The sequence below is a fragment of the Stylophora pistillata genome, chromosome 6 (genome assembly GCF_964205215.1).
Source record: "Stylophora pistillata chromosome 6, jaStyPist1.2, whole genome shotgun sequence".
Lineage (NCBI taxonomy): Eukaryota > Metazoa > Cnidaria > Anthozoa > Scleractinia > Pocilloporidae > Stylophora > Stylophora pistillata.
In genome coordinates this window covers 20504679-20525009 of record NC_142524.1, presented here as the reverse complement: position 1 = coordinate 20525009, position 20331 = coordinate 20504679, and the positions used below count along the sequence as shown (strand labels likewise).

General features: G+C 37.8%; 1 protein-coding gene across 1 annotated transcript; it reads right to left on the bottom strand.

The window, feature by feature from the left end:
• Window positions 1-5188: 5188 nt before the first annotated feature.
• Window positions 5189-18594, bottom strand: LOC111342401 (uncharacterized). Its single transcript, XM_088762721.1, has 7 exons — window positions 18515-18594; window positions 11636-11913; window positions 10994-11108; window positions 8705-8827; window positions 7505-7541; window positions 6846-6975; window positions 5189-6364 (listed from the first exon to the last, which is right to left on the bottom strand). Exons 1-7 carry the CDS (start codon window positions 18585-18587, stop codon window positions 5843-5845), a joined length of 1278 nt encoding a protein of 425 aa, XP_088618847.1. The 5' UTR covers window positions 18588-18594; the 3' UTR covers window positions 5189-5842.
• Window positions 18595-20331: the final 1737 nt, after the last annotated feature.

Genomic DNA, 20331 nt, shown 5'->3' with positions numbered 1-20331 from the left:
ACCACTCTCGCTCGCCCCAGGCTCCCTCCCAAATCGAGGCTTGATTGGAAAATCGAGGCACGATTGCAAAATGGAGGCTCGATTGCAAAATGGAGGCACGATTTAAAAATCGAGGCTCGATTGCAAAATGGAGGCACGATTTAAAAATCGAGGCTCGATTGCAAAATCGAGGCTCTATTGCAAAATCGAGGCTCGATTGCAAAATCGAGGCTCGATTGGAAAAACGAGGCTCGTATGTCGAAGCTTGGCAAAACGCGGAATCGTTGTCGTTTTTGATCAGGTGCTTTTGGGCTCGTTTCCCAAAAAACTTGAATGATGCCCAACTTCCACGCTAATCATAACCTCGTTCCCATGGTCTCGCATCTTCCCGCCCCCTGGAGTGAGATCTTCTCTCGTCATACGATGCCATAAGAGAACATTTGACAGAAAACCTGTCAAGCTGTGAAGTTGTTTTGCAACCCGAAACACTTCCGGCCGGAAGTTTCGTCGTGAGATTTTTCGCGTCTCTTGTAGTTTTATCTTGCACATTGTTGATTTCACTTAAAAAATAGCGTATGAAGATATATCAGAAAGTACATAACCAAGACAATCGAATAAGAAAGCGGTATTTAATTATTACATTGGCATGACTACGTTATTCATTATTCCGAGGTTTCCAAAGCCAATTATTTATTATTTATTTTTAACTTAAACCCGTTATTCGTTATTCAGTTTCCACCACCGATTGTATTGAACCCAATTGCGTCAGTATTAATATTGACAAAAGAGGGGATGGACATGGAGGGTACAAATATGAACTGAATAATGTTACTCACGAAGGACACGAAAAAGAATTGATGGGTGATGAAAATTATTTTTACTATTCATCTGAGGTAGATATCCCTCAAAATTTAACTCATAATATAGTAATCTTTTTTATTGTTTCCTCCAACAAATTTCATATGCACTGGTTTGGCATTAACAGTGAATAACAATCTTATTGTTACATCTGTAACGGGCGAAACAACAGCTCTTGCTTTTGTAATCTTAAGGCATTAAGGAGACATTGCCCGGAGTTGGAAACGCTTTTTCGGAAATTATGATAAACTAGAAGTTAGTGATGAAAGAATCCGTCAGACTTGACAATTATCTGCAATGATGACGACAAAGACATTAATGGTGACGGAGTTGTGGAAGATGATGATATTTATTTTCCTTTTGTCAGAGCAATTGTGTTCAACATCCTTGCAAGAACATCGGCACTTGTCTAAGCAGATTTACTGAGAAAGGTTATCGGTGTCTGTATCTTACTGGATTTAAGGATCCACACTGTGAAACAGGTGGAAAAGGCTTCTGTGAATTTTCTAGCTTCATTTTAATAGCTGTGATAAAAGAATCGCAATTTTTAAAATGACCGTTTAACTCTTTGAACTGTAGAACAAGGTCGATAAGTCTCAGATCTTAGTTACAACAGATCGCTAGATTATCATGTACGACTGTTCAACCGCAAGAAAACACACATTTAATTAAACAACAAACATATGAAATACATATATATGAACTGCGGTTATGAAACGTTTATGTGCACGATCCTTCGCAGTAAAGCACTATTTAAGCAATAGTGAAATTCAGACCTGAAAAAAATTCAGGCCTGTACGGGATTCGAACCACTGACCTCTGCGATACTAGTGCAGCGCTCTACCAATTGAGCTAACAAACCAACTGGGAGCAGGCCATCAAATTAATTCGACATAAATCCGTAGATGATAAATCAAACAACAAACATATGAAATACATATATATGAACTGCGGTTATGAAACGTATATGTGCACGATCCTTCGCAGTAAAGCACTATTTAAGCAATAGTGAAAATCAGACCTGAAAAAAATTCAGGCCTGTACGGGATTCGAACCACTGACCTCTGCGATACTAGTGCAGCGCTCTACCAATTGAGCTAACAAGCCGAATTAATTTGATGGCCTGCTCCCAGTTGGCTTGTTAGCTCAATTGGTAGAGCGCTGCACTAGTATCGCAGAGGTCAGTGGTTCGAATCCCGTACAGGCCTGAATTTTTTTCAGGTCTGATTTTCACTACTGCTTAAATAGTGCTTTACTGCGAAGGATCGTGCACATATACACATTTAATTGTGGCTATAATACCTCGCCTACCAAAAAGAGTGAGTAGATACTACATTAAATAATGAACAACTATTCACCGAAGTGGAGGTGGTTAGTGATGGATATTTACCGAGCCGCGAAGCGGCGAAGTAAATATTCACCGCTAACCACCTCCACCTCGGTGAATAGTTGTTTTAGTATATACTATAATGTACACCACCGTCGTTAATTTGAGTGATTTCTTCGCTTGTCACGGATGCAAACCGGGACGCCATTTTTTCCCGAATTGCTCGGAGGTAAATAGCAAAGGATATTCGGAGTTTGACTAGCCAATCAGAGTGCACCTTCAATGCTATCCACTGTTTTAGTATGTACTAAAAGTATATATTTTCTTCTTAGCTTGAAACTTTTCGTGACCAACTGCGTGGCTGTAAGGTACTCGATACATAGAAAATAGACAAGTGGCGTGTAGTAAAACTATGTGACCCAATTTCTGAAAACAAAAAACAGATTTAATGACTGTAGGACAGGCTGACTGATAAGCATATATGATCTTATTGCTGTTGCTGATGAGGCTGTTGTATGTTTTTCTTCTTTCTTTCGACAGACATCGATGAATGTGTCCTAGGGTTACCCAAATGCAGCTCTGACGCATATTGCATCAATACAAATGGTTTGTTCTACTGTAGATGTAAACCTGGACTCACTGAAAATAGCACAGATTTCAAAGGTAAATGTTTGTCTTAAGAAAAAAAATATAAATTAAGTTTGATAAAAAGCTTTAGGTGAAGCTAGGCTTTAGATGAAGCTTTTTTTAGTGGTTGGGGTTAGTGATTATTGATTCTTTTCCTCCTATGGAGGACTCGTTTGTCGGAGTGACATTCCGAAAATTTAACCGCTAACCGTCAAATGACCTGAAATTTAACCGTGAACCATCAAAAGGGCTTTTTTTTAACCGTCAGCCTGACCCCCCACCCCCACCCATCGAGACCCTCTTATAACAAAATGTATAATCATGACTCAAACCTGAAATCGAGTCTTACCAGGATAAATCTTGCCTACGATCAAGTGATAGGAAAGAATGAATACTACACAAAATTAGAAACAGAATAGTAAATAATTAAAAAAAAAATGAATAAAATTAGAAACAGAATAGTAAATAATTAAAGAAAAAAAAAAAAAGAATGAATAATCGAGGTCCCACTATTCCAGGTAATTAAATGTGTGTACGATACGGTAGTATGGAAAAAGCACAGATTATGAAGTCACCGTTAAACGGGGCGAAGTGGGTGTCCAGCCCAGAAATTCATTCTGGGCTGTTCAGAGAAAAACTAGCATGTAAGAGGTTTAAGGAGGCTGGATTAGTTTTTTTGGCGCGCACAGACTGCGTTCTAATTTACCCGGGACTTTTAAAACTTGCGAAAAAGAAAAACACAAACAAACAAACATGGCCGCCGCGCTTAGGCCAGAATCATTTTTTCATCTGCCTAGTAGACTATGCTTTACGCCTCTAGGTAGGCTGCCTACACTTTCTTCTAACTTTATTAGTAGTGTGTTTCAAAAACGGAAAGCTACAACACTCTCAGGTGACCAAAATACGCGTGAATCCGGCCGCAAACACGATTGCGATCGTCGGAACTATTTTCCCATATCGTGGCTGGTTTCCGGAACACTAAATAGGTGCTACCTACATGCAATATCAGCAGCTACGTTTCTCGTGTAAACAAGTCACTGTCAAAACTGTGAATGGTGAGAGAACTTTGCTCAAAGAGAATGTTCCAGTACACTCCTGAGCGAATGTCTTCAATCTTTTACCACTTTCCTTTCCAGCAGTACGCATTGTCACACCGTTTTAATTTGCCATAATTCTTCTGTATTCGACACGTCTACACTCCTATGATGTGCTGGAAATTCAAATAAAGAAACATTATCGTCGAAGAAAGTGTTTTTCGCCGATAGCCTTACACTCATCAAAACACTCGCTAAAGGTGGTAACGCTCTTCTCAATCCTGACGGAAAACCATGTAAAAGCAATCTCCCTTCTGTGTATCAAGCTGTTTTTTTATGAAGATTTCAACGCACACGATGCTTTGGAAGATGTACGTTCCCTCCACTGTGTCCTCTTTCAATCCCCGTTGCAGCTAACAAGTGCTGACATTGTAAACAACAGCATGTGAAATCCACTTCCTTCGCTTTCGTAGACATGGACTTTCTTGACGGACGCCACGAACGCATGTAAACTTTAAAAGACAAGCTCTATTCACAGGGCGATAACGGGCTCCTCGTCAAAGAAAACATCATTCAGAAAATTGCAGAAAGCGGTCTGTGTTACGGTGACTTAAAAGATTTTTACAACGACGGTGGGAAGGAAGCACTGGTCTCCATTCTTAGCAAATCGCCAACCACATCGTGTCGATCAGCTCCAAGAGGAACAAAACATCCCGACACTTTGCACAAAAAAATCCAGCACTTTGAAGGCAAATAGAGCAGCAGCCATTTCCAGGCGCAATCCACCCAGAAGGTGAATCTCTCTTAGCAAAATAAAGCTCTTTAGAAGAGCGCGAAGGACGTTCGGCGAAGACGACGTTCAAAACCTTGTGGCGTCCGTGGCAAGTGTCGAGGCGTGACACAAATGTTGCGCATCCGCAGTTACCCATCTTGTCGAGTCGAAATTTTCGGAAATTTCAAACTTTAGACAAACGTATTTCCGTTTCCGCTCGGTGAATTCTTTTTATTTTTTGCATGTTAACTTTGAACGGCTCTGTGCGTGTTTTACAAAAATTCGAAAAAATTCTGTCAGAGGGCAAAAAAGTTAACGATGAATTCTAAAAAAGGCCTCTTTTCCTTAAACTTTCTGACAGAATTTTTTTAAACTTAACAGTCAAGCAGACCAAGACAGTCAAAGGACGCATGCAAAATCTAAAATAAATTCACCGTCCAGTTTTTAAGAAAATTCAAGTCAAGTCTAATTTTGGACCCAGCTTTGCAAGCCAGCAACATTGCCATGACAACGAATTTTTCAATATATTTACAACAAACTGATTCTTCAATAATATCTTTATTTCAGGGGAAAATGTGATCGCGATTCATTAAAGCTAAGCTTCGTAATTTTAGTTGAAATATCTTGCATCAGAAAAGTGAAAAACTATATCCAGCCTCCTTGAGGAAGATCATTTTTATTGAAAGAGGCAACATTACTTACAAATTTTTCTTCACGGAGACTCAAAGATTGAAATATTGCGTGACAGACCGTAAGCTCACAAGCTGCATTCGACCGAGGATACTTTAAATAGCCTTACTCTCTGGGAATAGCGTAAAAAGGATGAATAGGACGTGCGATAATGGTCAATTGGCCTCACCAAAATGACCTAAAACATGGTTGAACCGTTTGCACAATACTGGAGTCTCACCCAAAATAACGAATTTCCTTTAAGATTAACAAAATGGCTCCAGACACGCGCCATTGCAGTTATGTTGTCATATTTACAATGATTACACTAAATGTTGTAAAATCCGTATTTTTTTTTAACTATTTTGCCTCACTCCACGATTCATTCTCGAGAAGTTAGCGCCACACCATAGATTTTGTTTTGTTTTGTTTTTTCTACCAGGATTTTTCAATATTTTTTTTCTTTTTGTCTATAACTAAGGTCAAATTACAACGATTATACAAAACATAGTTACGCTCAAGCTAAAAAATTCAATTGCATAGCGACAAGTAAAATGATGTTTTTTTGTTATTCTTTTAATGCACCAAGATGTATCCCATGGCTTTAATGCCCTTTTTTCCGTTACCTCTTGAGGAACTTGCTGTGTTGCCGCACGAGATCGAGTAATAAGGCCACCCTCCGGTGCCAAATCCTATCCTTGAAGTGTATGCGGAACAATTGTTGCGTTTGTTGCCAACAATGCCAATTCTGGCCTTTGCACCGCCTTTTCTCCAACTAAAATCTGCATTGAAACCTTCCTTATTGCAGTTCTGTTGCAAAGAAGCGTCTGAACCAATCAGCGATATCCACATGTCGCGACCCAGTGATGTGCTGCGATATTTTCCGTCAGCGATCAGTGCGAACAGAGAGTCGGCGTGCTTGTCGATAACAATGAACTTGAGCTGTTGGTCGATCTTCATGCCGAGACAGATCTTGGAGAAGGATGTATTCCAGTATGTAGGTAGCTTTGTTTCCTGCTCGTCAAAACCAGTTTGTCCCCCAGTAGGGTTGAATTCATTATAATCACTCCAGTAACGCTTATTGTAATGAAAGGTTATCTGGAGTAAAAGCAAACATATGTATATCCTTTTTTTATTTCTCCAAAATAATTTATGACCTTAACTACGATTAAAACAATTTATGCTTTAAAGAGAGGTCTTGATTAGAACGAAAGCCCTCTTCAGATCACTTGATCCAAATAGGCAGTATAGTATTATTGTACATAAATTGTAGAAGTTAAATTAGTTCCGAATTTTTTAGATTAATGTGTCATTTCTGCAATTCATTAATTATTTTTCATAGAGGGAAAGGGTGTATTAGTCTAAGAAAGTGTTTGACTTTATGAAGTCAAGAAATCGGACCTCTTATAATATTCCTACGCCATCCAATCAGGTACTCTTGACGCCAGGTAAAGGCGGTTATTATCAACCAACAGAGATGTATCCGATCTTAATTCCAGTTCGTAAATATCTCGGTTAAATTTTAAAGTAGCACATATAATAGCAACGTGCGTAACAAAAATAGACTTGAAATATATACATTTCTGCCGTCAATCTTCATAACCGGCGTCCATCCTCCATTTCCACATCCAAAATCTCCCATGTGGCAAAGAACAGGGACTGGTTGGGAGTCAACAAAAAGGGTAACCACAATGCTCATGTTGGCCCCTCTGGATTAGAAATGACAACAAATATTACAACTAAAGACAAAATGAGGATGATAACAATGAGAGCGATTATGATGCTAACGGTAATGAAGACAATGGTGATGTCAAAAAATGATAAATGAATAAACAGAGATACAACTAAATAAGCAAATAGAGATAATGTATTTGGATAATAAAAGGAAACAAATGCATAGAAACTAAGTGAACTGTTAGGTGAAACGTAATTTAAATAAATAAAATTCCTAACTTATTTATAATCATTAATCAAATCTTATTTTAAATAGATAAGTTTCAATAAGCTAACGTTTATCTTTTGGTAAAATGCGTCTTCCATCATTACGCTGCGTTACATAAAAGGGGAGAAGTAAGCCTCCATTTAGCGAGAGAGCGTGCTCGGCTATTCGTCCGAGGTCACTATTTGTTCCACGGAGAAAAACCTATGCGACTGCAAAGCAAGTGTTTGTTTTACCCAAGCAATAATGTTCGACAGTTAATGAGCAATTTATCTACATATATATCCTTTTTGACTTACTTGATGTTGTTGTAGATTTCATTACAAGAAGTAACTCCTGGGAAAAGTGAGAAAAGTATCGTTCGTTAAGAGATTTGTAAGGTTTTTTTTGTATTAAAGCTTAATTCATTTATTAGACGTTATATTTAACAATATTCACCGAAGGCGAGGTGAATATCGTCGAATAATCCCCGAGACGAAGTCGAGGGGATTGTTCGACAATATTCACCGAACCTGAGGCGAATAATTGTTTTAGTGTAATTTCAAAACTGAAAAACAGAGAAATTTATAAAATTATAACATTTTAGTAACATTTATTAACATTTTATTTTAACATCATATATGAACCGCGTGGAGTGGTAGCGTCATATTAGGAACCGCTGACCAATGAGATTGCTGGAAACTCTTTGCTCAGCTCTGAAATTATACTAATATCTCTTATAAGATGTCCATTCAGTTGCCCTTAATACTTGTAGGAAGTTGCTACTTCAAAGGTAGCTGAACCCGCTGCAACTTTCTCCTGAAATACTTGCGGCACAGAATTAAACTCCTTGGAATCCGTTTTAAACTGTGAAGGCGCATTTGATTTCAAAATTGGCCAAAAAAGATTTAAAGCTTTATCTTTCTTTTGCTACGCAATAATATTTAGGCTTCTTAGAAATAAACTCTTAAAAATTTTCTCTTGATGTATTTCAGATCATATTTTCTTCTTTGCCTACTTTTAAGCTAAATCGCTTTTAGCTATTGGCTGTAATGTCATCGTGCCAGTACATAGTGGGGCATAGTAAATAATTCCAATTCGCTAAGCAGTTGTGTACAGCTCGTTAATCTTTAAGTATTGTGTATTTGTGGTAATGGTAACTAGATCCGGGACCCTCGGAGTAGGTTGACGTGTGCAGAAGAGAATATGGCGGTTTTATACTGACTTTGTGTCCATTTCTTTGTGTTACGGATACTACAGTAGTGGATGATACGATTCATGACTGAGAAAATACAAACTGCTTTTCAGGAAAAATGTCTCATTTGATATCCTCTGTTTACGGTTAAGTTCAGTTAGATCATTTGTGATGTTTACGTGACACTTGGCACCAGGAACGTTCCGTCAAAGGCAATACCGAGCCAACTCAGCTTGTCGAAAAACAGTACAACTCGTAAAAATACTGAGCGAAACCTCACACCAAGGCATATAATAAAATATATTTATTTGACCAAAGCTATTACTTTTGCATTCTTGTCCATTTCCAGTAAATCCAGGTTTACATGTACAGTTGTAAGACCCGTTGGTGTTGTTGCAATAGGCATTAGGACTGCAATTGTGTAAACCTGTGACACATTCATCTGTGTCTAGAAAAATGGCATCAAATGAAGTTAGATAAAACAACAAAAATAACAAAAACAACAATTAATCTGCTATTCCGTTCGTTTATAGTTTGAAAATATAGTTTACTAATTTCTGTACTTGATTTTTATCAAGAAAACTAGTTGCTCAGAAATAGACAAGCTACCTTTCCGTTCACAGAAGGTATTGGACTGGGATATGAGGCGCCAAAGTGGACAAAAATGCCGTTTAGCAATTTTTCTTTGCAATTATATAAATATGTTCTAAACTCAAGATTTTTGTCCTCAGTTTACATATTAGATGCTAACTTAGTGAAATATTCATGCTCTTTTTCCCATTTATTTTCTAAACTCTTCAGTTGCATTCTAATTGCGAAGAAAATGCGTTACAAGTACGGAAAAAATTATTCTAATTGAAATGTTTTAGATGTTCTAATGTTCTTATTACATTATATTTTGAAAAAAAAAAAAGTATGCTAATATTGTTCTCTTCATGCCAAGTTTGAAAAAAACTCTGCTCATAAGAATGAAAAATTATCCTATTCTCAGTCCGAAAATACATGGCAATTGCAAAAAATACATGGCAATTGCAAAAAAATACATGGAATTGAATAAAAAAGCGTTCTAATTAGTATGAAAATTATGCCAAAAGCATCATAGGCGTTGAAGGTGGATTTCGCGCCAAACGTTCGCCATTTTTCTTTAGGTCGATTGAGTTATTAATGGCGAGAAACGGGAACTTAACGTCCGATCTGCGGGAAGCTATTATCAAAATCAATGAAGTTGGTCGACGTCTGGCTCCGCCGACTTCAAATCCGTTTGAAGAATTATCAACATGGAGCCATGAAGTTCCACACGTAAACAGACCGAATGACTAAACCTTTCCTCTCCAACTGTAATTGGGCACTATGAGTCGGTACCCTGTTGTGCTTTGGGTTGGGAATGAGTACTATGTCTCTGAACACAGGCTTCCCTTTCTTGCAGTTCGCGTTCGCTTTCGGCGTTTGACGTTTTCGCTTCTTTCCGCCACGTAAAGTAAGATGTTCAGCAGGACGAAAAGATGATGGGCTAGCCTGCTCATTTAAACGCTTGAGTGTTGGGAAAAGTCTCTGAAGCTCATGGTTTACATTCCCCGATGGAGCGATGGATTGAGGGTCGCTCACCTCACTGTTTACGGTCGGTCTGTTTACGTGTGGAACTTCATGGCTCGATGTTGATAATTCTTCAAACGGATTTGAAGTCAGCGGAGCCAGAAGTCGACCAACTTCATTGATTTTGCTAATAGCTTCCCGCAGATCGGACGTTAAGTTCCCGTTTCTCGCCATTAATAACTCAATCGACCTAAAGAAAAATGGCGAACGTTTGGCGCAAAATCAACCTTCAACGCCCACGATGCTTTTGGCATAAATTTGCATACTAATTAGAACGCTTTTTTTTCAATTGCCATGTATTTTTTGCAATTGCCGTGTGTTTTTTGCAATTGCCATGTATTTTCGGACTGAGAATAGGATAATTTTTCATTCTTATGAGCAGAGTTTTTTTCAAACTTGGCATGAAAAGAACAATATTAGCATACTTTTCTTTTTTCAAAATATAATGTAATAAGAACATTAGAACATCTAAAACACATTTCAATTAGAATAACTTTTTCCGTACTTGTAACGTATTTTCTTTACAATTAGAATGCAACTGAAGAGTTTAGAAAATAAATGGGAAAAGGAGCATGAATATTTCACTAAGTTAGCATCTAATATGTAAACTGAGGACAAAAATCTTGAGTTTAGAACATATTTATATAATTGGAAAGAAAATTGCTAAACGGCATTTTTGTCCACTTTGGTGCCTCATACTGGGAAGCAGTCACATTTGCACTATCTCTTTCGTCCACTAAGTATTGGAGGTGCAATTAGATAACTGCTTGCACGTGGCAGGCGTAGTCGTTTTTGGTTTAATACTACCCCTTCCATTCGATGCAGATTAGCTTAGAAAGACATCGAAGGATACTGTAGTAAAATTTAAAGCAGTGGAAATTTGAAAATACTATCTGTGTATTCTGTTGATAGACAAACCTTAAAACAAAGTGATTTTGTACTTCTTTTTCAACCGATTTTGATAAACTGCTGTGATTCAGTTACTAGTCTCTATAAAGATCAGCACAGGGACTTTGCTTACCTTCACTGCACCTTGGACCACTGAATCCAGCCATACAAAGACAGCGATAGCCTTCGTCTGTGAATCCGCTTTGACATCTAGCGTTATTCTTGCAAGGATTTTTGACACAGTAGCTCTGACATTAAAACGATGATCGTCATCACTGTCAAGTCATTTTCATTTTCAAATTCATCGCTATTAAATCATTAGCTCTGGGTGATTTTCCTTTTAATCAAATATTTGGTTAGTGCCCACATGCATTCTATTTGCATTCTATAAAAAGACAAAAAAAGTGAGATCATAACTGAAACAAAAAGACTAGCAGGACCAAAGCGTTACATTTGGACAACAGCATAGAAAAGAGAGGTAGATCTGGAGTTAACCGAAGGAAAGCTTAGAGTACTTGTATTCAACCAACATACTGCACTGACTTCGATGCGATAACACAGAGTGGTAAAGGATACACAGAAACTTTACAAATTAAGGCAGTAAAGTTGAGTCAAATTAATTTGGCATGTTCACACAATAATGATTATCAAAGAGAACATAGAAGAGAGGCCTTTCCCAAATGAGAGAAGCACTGTCTAAGCTCTAATTTTAGTACATCATGTAAAGAAAAGTGTCAGGAAGAGGAAAGAACGTTTGATTTGAAATGATCATTACCTCAGCTGCATGGTAAAAAAAATCTTTGTGGTCTGTCAAATGGTGTTCGTGTCCTTCGTGAGTAACGTTATTTAGTTCACATTTGTATCCTCCACTTCCATTCGCTCGTTTATCAAGATTAATGCTGACACAGTCGGGCTCCATGTAACACACATTCTCACAAAACCTGGCAACCGTTACCTCTACGATGCGAATCGTGTGGTTCATGAGACGTTTCCCTTCGAAAGCTCTTTCAGGACTGAACTCCAAATTACGACATTGGCCTGCGATGGAACATTCTTTAAAACAGAAGTAATAATTGAATTGAGTGTATTGCCAAGAAGATATTATGTTAGAAATAATAACATTCACTTTTAATTTATGGAAAGGTAGTCTTGAAGTAAATCCAAGCGTTCTGATTGGTTCTTACTTGGTCGGGATTTTCCCATATAGACCGTTTCCACGGAAACGGTAATTAGTCGTGTATCCTAGTTCTCGAAAGCAGGAAAACTCAAAATAAATAGCTTTGTTAGAAGAGCAATAATCTACGCAGCAGCCTTGCGTGTTCGATCCGTACTGGAGAATAGTGGCCCTTGGTCGTTTTTGGACCTATTTGTATAGACCTCGCTACGCTCCGTCTGCACTGCTACGGCCTCTGGCCAATATCACCGAGTACGGCCTTCGCGCTCGGTTAAGAATCAAGTATTTCGAGAAGGACAAGCTTCCACGAGTTTGAAACAAATTTCTCAGCATTAAATCATTCTTTGCCACATTATGGAAATTATATTTCCTGACCTTTTGAAATAAGAACTAAAATTCGTTAAGACGGTTTTGCCAATAATACTGAATTCGTCATTTTTCTAACTATATTCGATTGACTCTGACAGATTGTAACAAAATAGGCTTATTGATAGGAACTGTGGGTGGTTAGGACTGAGCCAATTATTTTCAAAAACCTTATCAGAGGAAACGTGATAAAGCTCATTCGAGTGATCTATGTCTTAGCATGCGTAAATCTTTGAATTTGTCGCAATTTCCCAATCTTTCCCCAATTGTTTTCTATTCAGTCAACTTCTTTTTAGGCTATGGTTATAGCTTCTGGAAACCCTAGAGTTCATTAAATAAAACCATCATTGTTTTATATTGTTTGAATACCCTTTTACATAACAATCGTGCGATCGTATCGAGGCGACATGTTTAGTTTTGCATGTTGACATTTTTGAAGCTCGCACTATTGTTTGTATCCAGATCTCGTACTTGTACTTAGTAGCAAACTAATTTCCTTAGGTAGGCTAGCTACATATTTCTCCCTATCGAAATATCGCTGTTTACTGCGCTGAAAAATGAAAATTGTTGCTGGCTCGTACTCGACTCCATTTTGCTTTCATCGTGCCGGTTATTCAAATTTATTTCGCGATTTTTAATTTTTTTCTTTTTTTTATGATTTTCCAGTCTCCTACTTTGCTTATTTCTTATTCATCTTACTTTATTGTTTATTTATTAATTTTTTCCCCTTCATAAAAGCGTTACATTTGATTGATCTGCTATCAGCCTAGACCTCAGGGACGCAGTTTCTACTGCGTTCAAGTTAACAAGAAAAGCTGCCTGCACCGAAAATTGTTTTTAAAGTTTCGAAACCATGAAACGCGATCCAGTGTATGCATAGAGGTCACAAACTAATGGAAGAGTATTTAGTCAATTTTTTTAACGATATTTAACCACTGGTGTAAGAGAAGATGTTCCATTTCATCATTACGTTCCATCGACCGTTAATTGAAGTCTAGATATAGTTCTTCCTAAACAACATATGCTTTGAATATGTTTGCTTGACTGCCGTGCTTTCCATCATAACCCCGATATTGCATAATCAACCGAAAACTGAGTTTTTATAATGATAAAAAAAATGCGTTCAAATTTTTCGGCAGAAGTTCTCAGGCCGGTTTTACACGCTTTGATGAGTGTTTAATTTTGTAAAAATGTAAATATTTGGGCACGGAAAGATCGCTGGGAAATGGACTCCATCTCTAAAATGAAATCTATCCATAGTTTAAAGAGATTGGAGCGCTCTTTCTTTTAAAAAGAATTTGTGGATCCAATCGAACCGTGAAGAATTTTCATATTCAAACCTGAGATTTTTTAGCAAGGGCTTAATCCAAAGTAAATCTGAAGAGCAGTTATACTGAAACTAACCTTGTGATGTGACAGCCGAAGGTATTATGAAAAAAATTTCCAACACGAAAAGACGGATACAAACAAAATACATGGCCCTGAACGCAGCCATGAAAATTAAAGTTCCATGTTGTTATGCTCTGAAAACGGAGCTCTCACAGCACTCACACTTTTTGACCCGCTAATGATCTTCACTTGCAGCTAATATATAATATTTTTCCATACCAAGAGAATTTTGCGATTCAGCTGTTACACGCACCACATCATGTTGCTAATTCTATTTACTTGTAAACCAGTGCCTGCGATATTTTTATGTATGACTAAGCCTTCCCTTATTCATGCAAAGGGCTGATCATTCTTTTATTTGGGTCAGTGTAGTGAACCCTGCTCGTTTGTGGCAATAAAGTAATATATCATTGTCGTTTGTTTTCACAAGCTATTAAAAAACTAACAGCTACCAGTCGGCTAGCAGTTGCCTTCATTCTAAAGTTATTCCCAAGGGTTTTCGCTCCAATTTTTATGCATCTTCATTCACCAAACAATACCATCACCAAATTCAGTGCGCCCAAAATTCTTTTTCACGTAACATCATGATAATTACCATTAGAGCTATGTGCCAAAAACGTAATCACCTCACCGAACAAATACTACATTGCCGCTCTGAACTTTCCAAAATCTGTCCAGCAGTTTTATTACAATCTATCCTCGCCAAAATCCAGGAAACTCAGAATTCGAAACTTTTCGATCATTTGAACCAAATTGAGGCCCAAAAATTTGACCAACTTATCGGTCCCCAAATCGCTAACCACTCATCACCAGAAAACCTCAAAACTGTAGTTACCATTCCAGAAAACCTCTCACTTTCCGATTCAGAAAAATCCGTCCTTATTAAGGGCTTAAATTTCGTCCCCATTTCTAAAACAAGGGAGGAATTCTCAATTAAACAAGACGTAGAAAAATTCCTTCGCTGCGTTCACTTAAAAGCCTTTTTTCACGACAAAGAGGATGATTCTAACACCTTGAACTAAGACACTTTCGAAACACTTCCGACTCGAAAGTCTAAATGGACTCCCCAGAGGGCCAGTTCGCATCATTAGACTTTTTTATCAAAAAATTCCGCCACGATATCAACAAACTTAATTTCAATCGTAGTACCAAATTTTATGATCTCTCTTCTGAAGAGTGGTCCGCTCTAAAAAGTCTTAGAAAACGCAAAGACATAGTTATCAAAGCGGCCGATAAGGGCGGCTCAGTCGTTGTTTGGCGCACCGACCTCTACCAAAAAGAAGCTTTGCGGCAACTTTCTGACTCTTTTTATCAAAAGGTTGACAAAGACCTCACTGCCAGTCATCAAAACACCGTCAAGAATACGATCAACCAACTCATAACTAAACATGAATTGCAGGCCACAGAAAAAAATCTCATCATAACCACTCCTAGAACTTCTTGTATTTACTTTGTACCTAAAATTCACAAACCTAACAACCCAGGTCGGCCCATCGTCTCGGCTTGCAGTTGCCCTACCGAACTTATCTCGAGCTATCTAGACAAAATTATGGCTCCCATCATCAAAATTTTACCATCATATATTATAGATAGCCAACACGCTCTTCAAATTTTTCGCGACTTTAATTTCCTTGGCCAAAACAAACTTCTTTTCACCATGGATATTACGTCTCTTTACACTGTCTTTCTTAATAGCGAAGGCCTTCTGGCCCTTAAACATTTTTTTGATCAACGTACTGTTAAGGAACCTAAATCTGAAACACTACTACGCTTAGCCGAACTAGTGCTCACACTCAATTGTTTTTCCCTCGGGGACAACTTCTTCAAACGAACCAATGGTGTAGCCATGGGCACCAAAATCGGACCTAGCTATGCCAATCTTTTTGTAGGTTTTGTCGAACACCAATTTTTCAGCCAATACAACGGGTCCAAACCTGAACTCTACGGTCGCTACATCGACGACTGTATCGACGCTACCTCCTCTACCAGAGAGGAGCTGACTCAATTCATAACCGCAGTCAATTATTTTCACCCGGCTCTGAAATATACCTGTATATATATATTCTTTATCCTTTTTAGACATCAAAGTTTTAATTGAAGGCAACGATTTAAGCACTAGTGTGTATTATAAACCTACAGACTCGCATAATTACTTGTTATATTCGTCTTCGCATCCATCTCACGTTAAGAATTACATTCCTTTTTCTCAGTTTCTAAGACTTCATCGTTTATGTAGTGATGACTCTGATTTCCACCATAAATCAGAGTCAATGCGCCAGTTTTTCGATAAACGTGGTTACCCTGTTTCTGTCATTCAAGTGGGTTACCACCGCGCCCAACTTATTGATCGACATTCAGCACTACAAACGTCACAAAAGGAAGATTCCGACCGCATTACATTCACTCTCACGTTTCACCCTCACAACCACTCAGTTAAATCCATCATTCTTAAAAACTTTGAAATACTTCAAAATGATCCAGAGACAAGCACTATCTTTTCGCAGCCTCCGCTCATTTCATTCAAACGCGACAAAAACATAGGCAATTTTTTGGTCAGAAGTTCTTTTCAGACTAATGACCAACCAGGCACTTTTAAATGCGCTCGTGCACGATACAAAACGTGTCCTTTCATTCACAACACTGATAAAATATCGGGACCCAAACGATCCATTAAGATCACCGAGCACTACACGTGCATCTCCGCCAATGTAATCTATTGCATAACCTGCACTTATTGCGAAAAGATATACATCGGCGAAACAGGCAGAAGACTAGGTGACCGATTCCGAGAACACCTTCGCGACGTGGAAAGGAATGACAAGGACACATCGAAACCAGTCGCTAGACATTTTAATTTACCTAATCATTTTAAGCAACATATAGCAATCTGCGGTCTTTCCTTACACTTAGGTAGCACGGAAAGCCGTAAAACTCTTGAACAAAAGGTTATCTTTCAAACCGCTAGTCTAAATCCCACAGGGATCAACGAACGCTTTTTATTCCACTAATTTATTCGTGTTTTTCTCGTTGCCATGTTCCCACCAATAACCTAGCTCCATTTTCTGCCCTTAAAAGCACACACAACCCACAATTCCTCTATTCGCTCCGACGAAGGCTTAACGCTCGAAACGTCAGCCTTTGTAATCTTTACGGTTGCTAATTTAGCACTTCAACTTGGTTAGCCATGCAGTCATTTAAATAGCATGATATGAATACATCTCCTTTACAATTTTTTATACCTCATACCTAGAGCGCTGTCATCTTGTTTAGATCTGACTCCGACCGATTATAACAAAAATAAGCTATTTGATAGGAACTGAGGGTGGTTAGGACTGAGCCAATTTTCAAAAAACCTTACCATATTCAAACTCATTCAGTCTTCTACTTTGTTGATTTCTTATTCAACTTACTTTATCGTTTATTTATTAATCTTCTCCCCTTCATAAAATTTTCATAATTAATTGATCTGCTATTTCTAGACTTCAGGGATGAATCGCAATGTTTCTACTGCGTTCGAGTTGACAAGAACAGCTGCCAACAACTAAAAATTGTTTTTTAAGTTCCACGGCGTTTGAAAAAAAATGTCTGTACTTTAGAAACAAACAGAATGTCTGTATGTGGATAAATTGTATTTAGAAACATAGCGTTTAACGCGATGATCAATGATAGGGAAAACAAAGTAGATAGCAGTCACGCATATCATATCATTCCAAACAAAGGGATGCAGTTTTTTGGCGAGGGTATTTGCAAAAAGTAAAGAGGTATGACGGTCTTTGGCACTCGAACGAGCACGGTGACCTATATTTTTATTGTATAATTTTCGTGTACAGATGATCCCCTTTAAACAGGAGAAATTAAAAATGTCATCAGTCGAATGGAAATTGAAACTATAGTTTAAAGCGTGCACGCAGCCCGTTACTCGAAGATGTAAATGATGACCTTAAAAGCAACGACTCGAGGAACGTTTTGAGTCAATGTAGTTTAAATTTGCGTAATTTTTGCACAAATTATAAATCGAATTGTCCCACACGCTTGCGACATTTTTCAATTTTTACTTTAAGACCATTGCTTCCAGCTACCGCAAAAGGTACTATGAACTGATGACGCGCGTAATTAGGGCCAGTACTGGCAGCAATGGGGTAAGTTTGGTGCATCATAATTGCATTGTTTAAAACAGAAATTGGTTGGGACCATTTAAGGTTAAAAAAAAAAATTTTTAAAAAAGTGCGATAATTTTACTTTTTTCTGAGGAATCACCTCAACTAATTTATTAGCGGTTTAGCTAACTTTTGTGATTTCACGAGTCAATGGATTTACTTAGCTTACGCATTCCAAATTAGAGTTTGAACGACTAACGTCGCAGGCCTCATCGACTAAGAGTTATTCAATCGTGTCATGAATCTACTTTCCTAAGTAAAAATAAAGTACGAATATTGTGTGGTAAATATACTATCTTCACTATTGAATCAAAGAAAGTTGAATTAGAGGAATGAGAGTAGTCACTTGATCAATGAATACTCTGCATCGCTCGCTGCAGATTATTCGAAATTTTAGCCCTACTTCTTGGATACATTTTTTGGAGCCGAGCTAACTCTACAATCCAGCAAAGAATTCAGCGTAAGTAAAGACTCAGTTGTAAGTAGATATGAAGAAACCGTTTCCTCAATTAGAGAAGCGACAACTCCTAACTCCTTACTGTGACTTATGAGTCCTGCTGAAACCAACCTTGTGATCTGACAGCGCTGGGGACCACAAAGCAGAGCACCGATAGAGGAAGACAGATAGAAACAGAATGCATGACACAGAAAGCAATCTGTTCCCTGGTGTCGTGGGCTAAATGTGAAGCTATTAGACGTTTGAGACCCATCAAATGCTAGCTTAAGACACAATTTCCTTAATTAAATTATATTTTTACCATGTCAGGGGAAACAATAGAAACACAGTTGTCACCTGTACTCCCAAGACGATATCCCTACCTGCTTGTAAACAGTGGCTGTCAAGTTCAGTTTGTTCATTTAACTCAGCTTCCTGTCGCCACACAAATTTAAACGAAGTTATGTAGCATTACACCCGGCCTTGTCTTGACAAGTAGCTATTTAAAAATTAATGGATAAAACATCGCACTAAATGCATGGCATCAGTCTAAGACAACTGTTTTTTTCTCGTACCAAGTTAATAGCGACTTACCAATCTTAAAAAATTCTCGCCTCAGTCGAAAAAAAGGGAAATGTTGTGGGCTGTACTGAGAAATTGTACTCTGAAGTATAAAAAATGACCATCATTAAAGCTGCGCAATGTTTATGTCATTTCATATTCAAAACAAAAAATGGAAATATTTAAGTCATTTATATATTCGAGTAGAGTACTCAAAGAGTGATGCAAAAGCACAGTTATGATCTGTTATCTAATTTCAAGCGCTTCAAATTTTTCCCTGAAACATGAGCGAAGCACCTCCTAAATGAAGCTTGTCAAATTACCCCTCAAGCAATGCTAAGTTTGGTGCTGTTATGGACTTCAGGTGTTGTATAACATTTGTTCGCCTTGCTTTTCATCCAACAGTTTTGAAAAGGTTTTATTACTCAGAGGAAATAAAAAACTTTAACTGAACCATAGTCATAAGTTGTTTTATTATTATCTTTCTTATTTTTTTATTGCTATTATTTTATTATTATTTTTATTCTTATTATTATTGTTCTTCCTTGACATCAAACTAAGTAGAAATAACAGGGAGTTTAAGTAAATCGCTACGGCTGGCGCTGCTACTAGGCATTTATAGATTATGCCAGCATAGTTTTTGGCATAATTCGAGCAAACTGGCATAATTTCTGCCAAGTAGCAATGCTAGCATAATTTGCGCATTTTGATAATTATCGGATCATTTTTGATGCCATTATTTGAAAGTCTTACTTGTTCAACCTTCTTCTGCTGCCGCAGAAAGAGTTTTTAGCCTGCTTTCAGCATCTTTCCACAAGCAGCAAGAGAATGCACTTTCTGACTACCTGCAAGCAAGTGTAATGTTGCAATATAACAATCGCAGATGAGGTACACGAGAGTATAATCTAGTACTAGTGTGCATGTTAACCTGAACCACATGTTTATTTCAAATTCATTGTGGATTTGTTGCGTTTCTTTCCTGTAGACGAACGGCTTCTAGTTAAAAAATATATATTTTGGACTTATTTGCATTTTTTCAAAGAGCATAATTTATAAAAACAATGGCATAATTTGGAAAAAAGAGCATAATGTTAGCATAATTTGGCCAAAAAAAAAGCAATGCTACTAGCATATATGCCACTTTTACTAGCATAATCTATAAATGCCTAGCTGCTACAGCTACCGGAAGTAAAATTGTCTAAAAACGACTCATTGGGCTTGTCAGTTGTTCCCATCTAACCTTAGCGGAAAAAACCTTCTAAGCCAGTGGGAAGGTTTTGGCGTAGTCTGTGGTACATGGATTTATCTCGCTTCTTTCTCAGCTTCATACAGTCTCCTGTTGAAATACACTAAACATCTTTATTTATCAAGCTTGCTGTTCCTTACTG

What these genes read in the sequence shown, in the direction of transcription:
- LOC111342401 (XM_088762721.1), bottom strand. Translation starts at nt 18,587, where the DNA reads ATGCATTCTGTTTCTATCTGTCTTCCTCTATCGGTGCTCTGCTTTGTG. An exon ending in TTTTTTACCATGCAGCTGAG is followed by an intron (nt 11,109 to 11,635) that starts GTAATGATCATT and finishes TTTTAATGTCAG; the next exon opens with AGCTACTGTGTCAAAAATCC. An exon ending in TGAAGATTGACGGCAGAAAT is followed by an intron (nt 6,365 to 6,845) that starts GTATATATTTCA and finishes CTTTTACTCCAG; the next exon opens with ATAACCTTTCATTACAATAA.